Raw genomic sequence first — 14,883 nt, 5'->3', positions numbered from 1 at the left:
CCCGGCCCTGAACTGCAGAGTGCAATAGCTGTGCAGTTTTGTTGGTTCCCTCCCTGGTGACAGATTGTCTATATAGGACGCCCCCTGAATTCCAGCCGGTCTTTCCTTTCAACCTGAACCATGAGGAGAAGCTCGCCGTGATTTGTGCTTGAAAGGCTTAAGTCTGAACAAACTGCAACAAGAGCCTGTAGCTCTTTACCCAACTAATTAGGGTGAAACTGATCCACGGACAAAAAAAAAAAAAAAAAAAAAAAGCAGCACACAAGGCTGAAATGCAGATGTGCTGGACTGAGATAGAAGCAAGTGTTTTTATAATCTGTATAATAAGTGGATTACGGCATTGGTTTGACCAGTTTTTATTAGTGTTTTGATGCTTTTTATTCATGCTAGGAGCAGCTACTCTCAGCGTGTGTCTTCTCCTACAGGGCAGTAGAGAAAACAACATTAAACCCAGTTGTATTTTCCTTTTTAATAACACACACCTAGCATCTCACAGTGGTTTTTAAATGAGCCTCAGAGTTAATGTGGCACGAGAACAAAAATCTAAACCCCACAATTAGTATTGAACATTGCATATTATGTGCATCATTCAGCCTAATCATTAGCGTCTGCTTTTTTCTGTCTGCGTGTACAGTAATGAAATGATGGCAAAGTAGATGAAGCACTAATTTTTATGAGTAATTTCTGCGCTACGCTTCACTGAACAAGCGCTCTATAATAACCTTGCTGCTTGTGAAGCTGTGCAGACAAAATAACTACAAAGGAGAGTTCAGGCAAAGTTATCTCATCTCAGAAACCCATCAACAATAACAACAATGAAGTTCATGAATTATTCTGATGAGCGGTGGCTTATCTGCCTTTTGGCTTGACCCACTTTGTAAACCCTGTTGCAACATTTCAAAATCAAAGAGTAAAGTTGTGTTTAAAGCCCCCCCCCCAAAAAATATCCTCAAATGTTTTTCTTCTCGTTCTTGCAGTTGAATGTTTGCAGTATGATGTATGTGCAAGAGTTTTATTGTCACATTCATCTGCTGAAAGTAGAAAGTTTCTCTGAGCTCGTTAATAATCTGATTTTAAAGGGGCGGGGCCTGTGAGCAGGATTTATGACATCACAAATATTCTAGTAACCAATTCTCTCAGTATTCAACTTCCACAAACTGGAAACTTGAAGCCTACAGAGAACAAACATTGAGAATGAACTTTACAGTGAAGGCTGAGACAACTTGTATCCAAACATTTGCATATTCATAGAGTCTGGATTTTTAATGAGGGAGAAGGAGGAGATGTCATTTTAAGGATCGTAACAAGATAATTTAACTTTTTTGGTGGTAAAACTACATCAGACACAGTTTATTACTCAAATTAGAGTATTTTACATACATCTTAAAACATGTCTGGAGGGGGTGTTTAAAGTTTTTAAAGTCGGATCAATAAACTGATCAGCATTCTCTCTTTGGTGACTGTGGATACTAAGATGTGAAAGAGGCTGGATGTACATTCTTTCCAACCCTGCAACCCCAAAGGCCTCTCTCTGCCATTTGATGTTCTATCAGGGACTGAAGCGCCCTTAAAGCAGCTCTACTGACTACAGACTTAATTGATTTGGAAAGTCTCCAACTCCTCAGTGGCCAGGATTACATCCTAATGTTCCATGTCTGCATTAAAGATTTAGGGGGGGCCTTAAAAAGCCTTAGAGCAAAAGCAAGCGTCCAGCGCGTACACACACACAAACACACACAGACACACACAAACACGCCGCCTAAATTCTTCAAATTCCAGACATTAAGACAGATCGCAGTGTGCCTGAAAAGTAAAAGCAGTCATTCAGAATTCGAGTCGATCCTTCATAATTATGTTAACCGCTGCCAAAACAACAAAAAAAACACACACAAAAGTCAGATTCCTCCAGGCATCGCCCGAAACCACAACGCTCGAGGAATTCACAGGATACACACACACCTGCTTCTCCTCCTTTCACTGCAAGTGTTAAGAGTGAAACAACACCTATTCCAATTCTCGCTGACAAGAAACAAGACAACCATTTCTTCTTCTGAATAATAATGGAAACAGTTCAGGTATGATGAGCTTTTACAGATGCTAAAAAAATGAGAGTTCACAGTGCAGACTTGTTTGGATTTCAGTGACAGATGGTGTGGGGTGATCCTGTGTTATACATTAGCACAAAAACATCTATTTTCTTTTAAGTTCCTGCTCTGGAATATAATTTGAAAGCCTTAATTATTGAACAGTCCCATTTATAATATTAAATGATTGTAGTTGATAATGACAATCTGGTGTGTAGAAGGCTACCTGAGAGTCATTAGGGAGTAAAAGCGTTTCCATCCACCTGTTATTGTGCACATTTTTTAATTTGTTCATTTTTTTCAAAACTAAATGTAATGAGGCGCAATGGAAAAACATTTCCACTGAAAACATCAGATTTGTATGGTGCGATGAAGAAACTGTAATGTTCTTCAAATTAACACATGAAACAGAAATTACATATTTCCATGTCCGTTTGGTCCATTTGCGTTCTTCTTCTGCAGTGGTTTAATGGCACATGACGGACCACCAGCTGTTTATCTTAATGAATCAACAGTAATGTATGGAGATATGCATTCACTATTTGGAAAGTCTGTTAAATTTCTACCACATATGGCTGGAATACTGGTGATAATTCAAATACAAAAAAAAATTAAAGCTGCTGCTGACAGTGCTGTATTTAAACATCCAGCAGACACAGAGCAGCATCAGCATTTATATTGACAGGCCTACATATTGATACATTTTCCATCCATCGACCAAAACTTTGATATTTGCTCTCATTTTAGCTTTAAAGTCTCCACTGACTCCTAACATTTAGCTTTTTAGCTTGTAAATGCTGCACTATGTTCATCTGCTTATTGTTGGTATAAACAGTACACAGTTTGGTGCTGGGCAGGTAGTGTGCAATGTACTTAAACAAGGTTGATGAGGGTGGAATATGCAGGTAGGAACACCGAAACAGTTAAAGAAGCTAAAAAACTCCTACTATTAATTTTCATCTTTGAACAATTTAAAGCACAGGGGTCTACTTTCTCTTAATGTTTTTGTTTTTGAGGTAAAATGATCTTGACAATAAATCTTTCTGTAAAGCAGCATTAATGTCTGCTATATTAAGAAAAAAAAAAAAAAAAAAAAGGCACTTACACTTAAATACTTTTATGGTGAATGATGAGCGCCGAATATAAAACAGCAGTTTAGAATTCTGTGTGCTTACCTGCAGCATAGCAGCAGCCAGGTAGACCGACATGAAGATGGGGGTCAGGGTGGTGTGTCCGCTCTTCATCAGGTGGATGGTGTAGAGGAAGATCAGGTGACCGGGGATCACCAAAAGGAAGAGCACCTGAGCGGATCGGTGATTGGCCCCTGAGAGAATGCAAAGGAAAAAAAAAGGATGTGAGAAGTGTTGAAGGTGAATGTAAGGGTAGCGTTTCTTTACAGGAGAAAGTAAACTAATCTACAATTGTACATGTCGTCTTTATAAAAATCAATGAATAAATCATTTTGTAGTAAATTGTTGCTGGTTGAATGAGCCCACCTGCTGTCCCCACATTTAGAGTCCTGCTGGTTTTCATTCTAGACTACTAACAAGGAATTACTTCAACATCTGGGACACCTGGAGATACAATTAACTGAGGTCCAGAGGTACTGCAGCTGACCAGGAACAGAACTGAGTCAGACTGTCAACTCTTAACATGGTTTAAAGCCCTGTTGCAATCCTGACAGCATTTCCACAGTGCTTCATTTCCAAACCTACAATGTTTAAAACATGTATACTAGAGCATAATATTTATAAAAGCTAAAAAAAAAACTGAGTTCTTCATAAGTTCTTACTCATGCAGTACTGACCTGTACCCCAGAATGTGCGACAGGGATAGTAGCAGCCCTTAGCCTCATCCGGAACCTCCCCGGGAGCACAGTGGAAATGCAGGTGAGTGGAGATCCTGCTGGACTGAATGGCCACCAGGTTTCCCCCGATACCTGGAAATGATTGAGATTGTTCATGAGATAGACCATCATGGAGCAGAACATCCTGTGGTTAGCATAAGAACATCCATTCAATTTGGATATTAAAAAAATGTGTAATTGGTGTCACTGTTTCTAAATGACCTTAAACATGCTGCTATATACAGTACCAGTCAAAATTGGACTGACTTTCTCATTCAAGGGGATGGAAAGTGTGTTCAAACTTTCAGCTAGTACTGTGTATACACTGTATGTGATGAGTTCCAATCATACATTTATATCAGCCATGGTAATACATACATCAGTCACGCTCTGTGCTACTATGTGCAAAATGTCAAATGGAAATTGGAAGATACTGGAAGTCATATTTGTGTAATAGTTGTTGCCCTAAAGATGATGACATCAGTGCTCGTTATTAATAGGCCTTTTTCAACATTTGACTTGTGTTTAAATGACTGTGTGGACACACTGTGGATTTTGCCCTCCATCATTTCCAGCACATTTGATCTTTTAATAACCAGTATGAACAGGAGGAATGATTAAAGCAAGGAAAACCTCTTTCACTGTTCACATGGCAACCTCACTGTTTAAAGACCTACTTGAAGAAATGTGAACCTGTCCTTTAATGTTTTCTTACACCTGTGCTTTCCCTAACAAATCCTCCAAATCAAACCACAACCTACATGAACCTCCAGGATGTAAAAGTAAAACCTTTCATTGATCCAACAATGTTATGGTAAAGGGTTCATTAATCATGCCCAAAAACAATTTGGTTAATGTTAATGAAACATAGTGGTTTGGGTTAAATATACTACTGTTATGATTGAGCCACCTTCATCGTCATGCTTACGTTAATAACAACACTGTGGTTGACTATTGGTAGGGAAACAGGAAACAGGAAACAAAGAGCAGCATCCTGTGTCATCCACCCAGTCCTCATCACTCTGTGGACTTCACACAGTTTCCTACTTTGCTCCCAGCAGACAACAGTCATTATTCCTGCGGCCATTTTTTGGGGGGGGCATTTTCTGAAATGACTAATGCACTTGTTTTTCTTGGGAGGAGGACTGTCTTGCTTTTTCCTGTTACCACAAATCAAAAGTGTCTAGGTCTAAGAACCCTTCCTTTTCCCAGCCTCATGACACACTAAATTATTAATGCCACTACTGGTATGGCTACATATTGCTACATCTTTAATAGGTCCTGAGAGAAGAGCCATTCTGGAGAGAAATGCTTCCCAACCTGGTGTATAGTATGGTAGATACTGCTTTTTGAATGCTATAAATGTGTTGATGAAAAACACCAACATTGATACTAATAAAAATGAGTGTCATGATTATTACTGTGGTAAGAAACAAAAAGAAACTATAATCTTCACTCATATTACCATGTCACCTGTCTTGTCTAATACAGGTTTGGAGTTCTATTTTCTTCATGTTAGATTTGAATTAATAGCAAGCAGATGAACGGTCATATAAATGTGGCATGCCATCTGTACTGTCAAAATACAGGACCGTTTTACATTCACACGCTGCAGCATTCACACTTTTTCTTTTTAGCAAGTTGAACACTGACTAACTTCCTGTGTTCACCCTTGAAGCCAGAGAGAGTGGTGACTAAGCCCTGCAGGAGAGCTCACATACATACAGATATAAACAACAAAGCGGCAGACAGGTGGGCACAGAGGAGGCGGCTCAGGAGAGAAGAAAAGCCTTTTGCTAAGTGTGCCTTTATGTCTTTCACAAACTGCTCAGGGTGGCACTAAGCAACGCTAGAAAAAGAAATTAGGTCTCTTTATTCACAATCGTAAAGAATGCATAATTCAATGCTTGCAGTTCAGTGGGAAAACTCAGTGAAGAGGTCAAGAACTGGAAACCATATAAAAAGAAAAATAATAGGCGGGGTGGGTGTCTCTTCTTCTCCTAACCAGGCCTGTTATTGTGGTGAGTATATTAAATTAGACACAGCCACCACCTAAGGGTGATGTCCACTTAATTCGCTCTATTGTGGCTCTCTGTCTGCCTGGTGACATTTAACTGGAGCATTACCAGCGGTCCCACTGGGCCTGTAAACAGACATAACTTAGCATTGAGTATTCACACCCACTTGGCCCCGTCTGCCCCCGTCCTCTCACGTCACACTCGGGCCCTCATGACCTGATTATGTCCATATCTGGCCTCCACACATCTGATCTGGAGCCAGATGCAACAGCTATTAAAAAGTTCTATATTTAGACTCGTTATATTGGAAGTGTCTGGAATTAAATATCAACACCTACTAACTAACTAACGGAATTCTTGCTAGCTGAATAACCAAATGACAAAGCTAATGTTATGCTAATACAATTTATGATTAAAGCAAGTAATAACATTAAATGCTAAATGACCAAATACTAACTAACTAACTGGTGGAACTCTTGCTAGCTGAATAACCAAATGACAAAGCTAATGTTATCATGCTTATACAGTATATGATTAAAGGAGGTAATAACATTAAATGCTAAATGACCAAATAATGTTTAACTGACTGATTCTAATTAGTAGTAAATAACACTAGTGATAGTACCCATTATTTTTATTTTTATTTTTATTATCATCATCTTCAGCTATTTCTGCAACATTATTTAGTTCACAAGTTTAGTCACTAGTTTAGTTAAATAGACTTACTCCTGGGCCTTTAAAACTAGTAAAACTGTACAACTGTTCAATGCTTCACAATCTTAACATGTGCTGCATTGTCAATATGTACAAAATGTATGTACATTAGTTAGAACTTAACAAAGCAAGAACTACTCTACTCTACTGAATGTGATCCCTGATATCTACTGTACAAATATTCATATTGTATTAGTGGTACTTATTAACCAAACACACACACACACTTACACACACCTACTTTGTCCATATTGTACTGTCTACATCAATGGTCAACAACCCTGCTCCTGGAGAGCTACTGTCCTATATCTGACTCTAATTATTAACTCATTATCAAGCCTTTGAAGAGCTTCAGCTGCTGATACCGAGTTAATAATTAGCATCAGGTGTGTTAGAGTGGAGAGATACCTAAAACATGCAGGGCAATAGCTCTCTAGGAGCAGGGTTATTTGTAGATAGTTGTATTGTGTTAGTATTTGAGGTTTTTCCAATGCTCTGCTAGACAGAATGTGTGTTACTCTCATAATAGTTTACTGATTATTTCTCATGGACATTACTAATTAGTGTTGTACCACTGATGTTGTTTATCATCTGGAGTTAGGCTTCATGTTTATGCAGCCTCACATGTACACTCATCCAGTTGGCTTTAACCACACAACAATGGATGGAGCTTTTTTTCCTCAAGGTTGCACATCATATCACACAGCTGTTACAGATGGGACAGTATCTGATAAAGAGCCAAAAAGCTAGTACAGAAGAGGACTTTTTTTTTCTTTACAACAGGAGCAGATGACAGTGTTCACACAAAACACTGTTAATTTACTTTACTGCTAAATATAGCTTACGGTGCAAGGTGTGCACTGATATATTACCAGCATTTCACATGTAAAAAGGCCAGTGAAATGACTTTTCCAATAGATCTGCTATTTATTTTTCTATTTGAATAATTGTGTTTTTGGACTGTGCACATATTTTGACTTTCTGACTTTATGTCCTTGTATGTCTGAGGTTTGTTGCAAGCTGGGATGGGTTGGGAGGGGGGGGGGGTGCTTGTACACGCTCAGCAGGGGGTGTGCAGAAGTAGACTGAAGGGAGTTTTTGGGAGATCTGGCTGATTCGGGTCACTGAGTCTGACAGGAGGAGTGAGGGTGAGGAGTAGTGAGGAGGTCTGGACTGCAGAGAGGCCACGTGGGAGCTTCAGGGGGTCCGTGCTCCCCTCTCTGCTGGGCCAGTGTGAGAGAGAGAGAGAGAGAGAGGAGGGGGGGCACAGGAGCTGTCTTCTGGTCTGGTCGCTCATCTCATCACCCTTCCTCTACACAATGTTGAATTTGATTTTGCTTATTTAAATTCAGGGAACGCATTGAATGTGCCACAGTGAAACACAAGTAGATAAAATATAATGAAAGAAAAACATGGAAAGAGGAGGGGGGGGGGAACGATGGAGGTGGAAGTGAGATGTAAAATAGGTAGACGGCTTATCTCCGTACAAACAAGAATAGAGAGAAAAAAAAGGCAAATATGCCAAGATGACAAGCAAAGATTAAAGAGTCAGTCGTATCTGAACACTGTCTAGAGGAAAAACACAAGACGCATAACATAATGTGATATGTTCAGGTCTCAGAGGCTCCATGAGAGGCTTTTTAGGACCTTTATAATGTCACCTGAATTTAAAATCAAAAAGGAAGGCAAGAACAATATGCTGGTCTCTGATGTAATATACTGTCTCTAATGAAATAAGGAGAAGAAGAACAAATCAGTGGTGAATTGTGGCCCTGTGGACCCTGGGCCTTCAATAGGACCACATGCAGCAATAAAAAAAAAATCAAATATAGCTATAAAAACAAAGCCAGAGCTCTGTCACATGGAAGTTCAGCATATTAAAAAGGTTTTTATGCCCGCACTGGCTTTACAACACACAAAGATGATTCTGGAAAACCGGTCAAACAAAACTGTCTGTCGTGACATCACTACATTTAATACAACATGTAAATGACTAAGCTTATTTGGACTTATTTCATATATTTGTTTAGCTGGAATGAATGTAAAATATCTAGTATAATGATCAGTTATTGTTCAACTACTTAAAATGGATACAATGCGCATGCCAGAGGTTTTGTTTGAGCTTAAACATTCTTTAATTTCAATGTAAATGTAATATCTCTTTGCCTAAAGTAAAGGCAGTAATGCCATACAAAGTAGTTATCTAAACAGCCAACATCTCCTGAGGCCCAAGCTCTTTGTAAAATATGCTCAGTCATTTTATCTGACTACTTTCTTTGGGTCACTTATCCACAAAGTATTCATGAATGCCCAGATGATGTCTGGATATTGTAATACTCACAACTTGGCAAAATATGATTGGTTAAGACGACTGTCAAAATCTAATTCATGTCCACACTGACTTGAATTACGCAGGCATTTGTTACAGCTACTGAATGTCTGGTTTACTTTAGCGTTATGCAGCCCACCGAATATGTACAGTAGTGTTTCCCCCACTGGCCCCGCCCACAAGTTCCAGTCAGCCCACAGATATTACATTGTGAAGTCACAGATTTTTGTATCAGTTTACTCAGCTTGAGTAAAGTTTATACAAATATAAAACCTCCATGGATCAAAAATTCATAATACAAAGAGTCATAATTGACCTTGTTTGCAGTCTGAGGTGTCCTGCCAACAGTTTTATAGATGTCTTTTACAATGGTGGTCTACAGAGAAATTTTTTGGCCCACAGAAGGATTATTCACTGCAATACCGCAAGTGACCACTGGGGAAAACTGGCTGATGGCTGAGCAGCGCCATCCTATCCTATCTCTTGTAATACATCAGGGTCCTGGCATGGGAGCATCTGGGAGTTCACCCAGATACCATGGGGGGGGGGGGGGGGGGGGGGGCGCAACGACTGTGATTGGTCCATTTCCTGTTCTGCTATATTAACTCACTGTTTGCCAAGACAAGTTCATAGCGATGATGTAGATGATGATGTTAAAAATAATTAGGAGTACAAAAATACGTTTTTTTTTCTTAGGCCTTCACTGAATGCCCTCCTGCCTAGAACAAATACAAGAGAAAATTAACTAGCAGACACTTCTTCAACGCTTGGTTTAAACACCTTTTAAAGACTTTAAATATTAATATTATGCATTAAATGAAATAATGGAGGTGAGCAAGTGTCTCCATCTTTCATTTCACCTGTCTCATCTTATCGAGCTCTACACATCTCCTTCTCCAGCCATTTCTAATGAAATGTTCACACACCATCTTTTCACAGTGTCTGTTCCACATGCCCTTTGTTGAATTATATTTTTTATGGAGGACGGGGGGGGACAGCCATGCATTTTTATCAGCTATAGCAAAATACATGAAAAAAAACCGCCTCACTGTTTCCTCACCTGGGAATAAAATGTTGTTAATCAGAGAAAGTTAAAAAGAAGATTGCTGAGACCTGGATGTTTCAGAGGCAAAATAAGAAGCATCCTCACCCTCGCAAACAGACACACACGCTCAATTCCCCAGCTGTCCAGTGTCTGCGATATGTCTGGACGGAAAACCAATTAGAGTCAGAATCGCCTTCCATCTCGTTAAATGTCTCTCATTAATGCCATTTAATTAAAAGCTTATCTTTTGTTGTGGAGGTGCCAGGGCCCTGGCAGCCGTGGCTGAGTCCTTTAGCAGTAGGAGACGGGTGGCGGAAGGAAATGGAAGAAGACCAGTTTTATGAAGTGGAGACAGACAGACTGTGGCTGAATGCCTAAACCGGCCTCATTAGGTAAGTTATTTATGCTGATTAGCATTTAGAAGGGTTTTTTTTGTTTTGTTTTTGGGTAACCTTCGTTTATCCAGGGACTGTTGACCGAGCTTTTCCTGTTTTCACATTCACACCTGGAAGCTGCACAGCACAAGACAAATGGACTCCAAGAAGCGTCATCCATCTTGCGTATAATCACTTTGTCTCTATCTCGACTCGAAGGGTCAAACACTGCATTAATTACAGAATGGAGAGGGGGGGGGGGGGGGGGGGCTGTAACTGTGCGTGCCACATAACTGCATCATCTCTGGTTTGATTCCAGTCAGTGACCTTTGTCGAATGCCATACCTCCACCTCTCTCCCCTTGTTTCCCCGTTTGCCACTTCATCTGTTATCCAATGAAGGCAAATGCCAAAAAAATAATGTTGAAAAAATAAACTGAGAGGGAGAGTGGGGATATTCAGTGGAGTGGTTGCTGTTGTCTGATGTGTAAAATTAAACTGCAACTCATGACGAAACCTTTAAATTAACCAGCGTAGCTCACAGTATGGTTCACTTCTTCCAATAAACAGTTTCAGAAATAAATTCAAGTCAACATGATAGGCTGTTTCTTACAGAGCGGCCATGTTTCTCCAAACTTAAATCCGGTTACACAGTCAGATATGTACAGTGTAGTAATGCTTTATACTTTCAGGAGTGAAGGATAAACCCCTAGTGTGCCACGCCCCCCCCGGCTATACATTTCAAATACGTACAGTGAATATTAACAACTCATCTTTCTTGCTTCTCTTTCTCCGTACTGCTCTGTGTGTTTAGTGGAGTAATGCTGCCTGAGATTGTATTTGACTTTCTCCTTGCAGACGAGACAGGAAACTGACATAATAAACTCCCCTAAAAAAGAATCAACTGCCCGACTCTCTTAAAAACTGTCTGTGCTTCAATTCAGCCCTTTCTGTTTAAAGAGGGGTGATTTAGTGTCAGGTACACGCTGGTAAATCAGACTGCTATTAATCCTGGCAAATGTAATGTTTAAGTTGCATAGACAGGTGCAGCTTGTTAGTTAAATGTTATTAAAATGGGAGTGTCATACTCCTGTTTTGGAGCAACTTACTCCTATTTTGACTCACTTAAGACTGAAGAAAAATGAAAATGCAAAACAGCAAAAGCTCTTTGCTGCTAAAAGGAGCAGCGCCAGTAAAAATGGCCTCTTATACTATGGCAGGCAAGAAATGGGAGAGGCCAACTGGGTGTGGCAGAGGGGAGTCTGCCTTTTGGGATCCAGTTAAATTTGATTATTTTGGGACTAGTTTTTCTTGGTTTGATAGGTAGTTTGGTTGTAAATAGATTCTTGATAGAAATCTTTGGTCATATGAAAGTTAGTGTTGTGATATAGAGTTAACTGTTTATTCCTGCCTCCCTTTGTGTGTATGTGTAGGCTAGCCTTCACGTAATACTTTTGTCTCATTTGTTAGGTCAGTTATGTTGAGTTCAGTATGGGTTGCTGTTTGGTTTGTTGATCTCAATTTCAGTTGGATCCAAGTTTTGATATTACTTTTCTCTAGTTTCCAGAGTTTTGCATTTGGAATGATTTATTTTGTTAAGCTGAAATTAAGTTGTAAATAAATGAATATTTTTTTGCTTTACACATCTGGTGTTCTTGAGTTTTAGTGTAGCCATGAATACAGTCATATAGGGTGTGTATATAGGGTCATATAGGGTATTAGATGAGTTTTAACGATGTGTGAGCTGTCATTGAGTGTGTCTCTCACTTTGTAAAAAAAAAAAAAAAAGCCTTAAGCGTCCATGCATTCACTGCTGCTCGTCTAAATCAAGTTGTGACTTAGATCAGTTGTTCACTATGCTGCTAGCAAGTTGATGTAGCCGCATAAACATGCATGGCTGAACGTAGCTGTCATCAACTCTCCATCTCCACACACACACACACACACACACACACACACACACACACACAGAGAGAGAGAGGGCTCAGCCTCGTCTGTGCTGAGAAAGAGAAGACAAACAGCGAGATGGCGACTATAAATGACAGGAAAAAGCAGCAAAGACGGTCTTTATTTGAGTCGTTTACTAAATTTATGTGCTCTTGTTTAATTTCGGATCGGTATTTTGCTGTCATTTATGGTCGTGTTTCTCTCCTGCTCTACCCCCCCACCCCCCCCTGGCAGGGCTGGGTGTGCACTACAGAGACAGAGACAGTGAACCAGGTGAAGTACTCCAGCTGAGAACAACTACACTGGTTACTGTAAGAGCATCACAAGCCTCAGGAGGAAAACGTCAAGTAGGGTAATGTAATCAAATCCACACATTGTATTAAGATGTGCTATATCAGGATAGCTTTCATTATCAGAATATGAGTTTTGATCTTATCACTCAGCCCTACAGTCATACACAGCATACATGAACATAATGAGAATTGATGTGTAATAACTTTAAATTACCTTGAGTAGTAACCTTGGACAATTTTAGGTGCCACCATAAAGTGCTCCAAATGGCACTACTTTCAGGTCATATATAGATTAAAAAGAGTGGAATGAATGAGTGGAGGTACATAATGAATGCAGTTCCGCAGAGGAGAAATGGGATGTGAAATTAGAACGATCTAACCACACACACAGTGAGGTTTTTTTTAAACATATGTATAAGCTCTCGTCTAAATCCCTCCCCCCCCCCCCCCCGGATTTAAGCTGTTTCATTCAAATCTTTGGTCAAATCTTTGACCAGATTCTCCTCGTTTGTTCGTATCCCGAGGGCAAATGAAGGCAGCGACACCTTGATGCCATTCAGAGTGAAGGAAGAAGAAGCGGTGCCAATACTGTGACTCACCATTGATAACCGGCGTGTACACCACGATGCCTGCCAGATTTGGGTCTGACACTGTTTTGTCAAGGATGAGCCCTCCGATGCTGCAGAACACAACACAATTAGATTTAAATGGTGTTACTGTGTGTGTGTGTGTGTGTGTGTGTGTGTGTGTATGTGTGTATAAGAGAGAGTGACAGAGAGAGAGAGAGACAAAAAGGCACATGGAATGAGGAAGAGAGAACACTATTTCTCTCAACAGAATGATGCAAAATGACATCCACAGTGAATTTGTGTGCTTCTCTATAAATACCACTAGAAATACTTAATCAGCTGCACTAAATGAGGAAACACAAGACAGAGAGAGAGAAAGATTTCTCAATTGTTTTCAGCTTAGGCTACCCACAGCCAATATTTGTATTTTCTCACTTCTCCATTAAAGCTTGAGAAAAGTGGTTTCACCTGAGTGCTGAGAAAAAGAGTGCTTGAGAGAAAGAGAGAGAGAGAGAGAGAGAGTGAGAGAGAGTGAGAGAGAGTTTGTGAGAGTGAGGGAGACAATCACTCCCTTCCCGCTAGCTGTATTTGTGTGGCTGCCAGGCTCAAGGGGACCCGAGGGTGTATGCGCTCGGGTGCAGCAATTTGTTTAGGGGATGAGTCATCAAGCAAAACCAGACACTGGGAGTCGCAGACTAGCAGAATAGCTGTTCTTTCCCCCTTTGAAGACTAAACACACACGTACACGTACACACACAGACACACACCTGCTGATGACCATGGCGGTGATGACTGGCTCCCATCCGGAGTAGAGCAGGGTGCGGCTGGCTGGGTGCTTGGAGGAGACGACCATCCACAGTGGCGTCAGAGACATGAAGAAAGCGCAAACCAGTGACGACACGTATGGGTAGGAATCTGAGGGGAAAAGGAGGAGACACATTCATTTTTCCTACTTCACATTTTCGGAAGTCTTGGACAGGTCGTCTTATTTTTCCTTTTTGACCTGACACCAACACAAGCAGCTGTAGAAGAAATTCCACATGCAGTACATGCTTAAAATCAGTTAGACAGCTAGAAACGTCCTTAATTAGGTAGGAGGTGAGGAGATATGTGATTTTCTAATAATTAAACAAGAATTAGATCTGACTGAGTATTCAACGCCACATTTCAGTACTTGACAACTTTAAATATTCAAGGACATGACTGGATTTTCCTACAAAGAGAGGGGGGTGGGATCAGGTGAAAACTAAGCTTGAGGGTAGCCGGTGACCCCCATTGTTCCCACTCTCGACAGATTAGTGTGCAGAAGAAGAGAAATACACATGACATATTAATTATATTTCGCCTAGAGCCAAGACAAGCACCAGCACTCCTTTCCTGGAGTACTACCAGGCAGCAAGATTGCTTTTTTTGTGTCTGGTCTTCCTTACAACTAGCTTTCACCATGTTTTCTGGCCTTTAACAGAAAAAGGGGCAGCTAATTTGGAACCCACCTTATTGCCATTTAAGGCGATATTGTGCTTTACAGATAGCCTACATACCAGGGTCTGAGGACTTGGCGTATTTGTCCCCTCTTTTTTTTTTTTTAAATAGTGTGGTAATCCAGCCTTGGCTACAGACACATTTCTGTCAGTTCACCCTAACCCAAATGTGATTCTTTTAGAC

General features: G+C 40.3%; 1 protein-coding gene across 2 annotated transcripts in view; it reads right to left on the bottom strand.

The window, feature by feature from the left end:
* slc41a2b (solute carrier family 41 member 2b) overlaps positions 1 to 14,883 on the bottom strand; it is a 43,729-nt gene that overhangs the window by 14,540 nt on the left and 14,306 nt on the right. For both annotated transcript variants that reach the window (XM_053344096.1, XM_053344095.1), the window contains exons 7-10: positions 13,986 to 14,133; positions 13,249 to 13,328; positions 3,892 to 4,023; positions 3,260 to 3,408 (exon numbers count right to left, since the gene is read on the bottom strand). In XM_053344096.1, the coding sequence (XP_053200071.1) occupies positions 3,260 to 3,408; positions 3,892 to 4,023; positions 13,249 to 13,328; positions 13,986 to 14,133 (509 nt within the window). The remainder of the gene's footprint in view (positions 1 to 3,259; positions 3,409 to 3,891; positions 4,024 to 13,248; positions 13,329 to 13,985; positions 14,134 to 14,883) is intronic.

The sequence above is a fragment of the Scomber japonicus genome, chromosome 23 (genome assembly GCF_027409825.1).
Source record: "Scomber japonicus isolate fScoJap1 chromosome 23, fScoJap1.pri, whole genome shotgun sequence".
NCBI classification, from domain to species: domain Eukaryota; kingdom Metazoa; phylum Chordata; class Actinopteri; order Scombriformes; family Scombridae; genus Scomber; species Scomber japonicus.
This window is presented reverse-complemented; position numbering and strand designations above follow the sequence as displayed.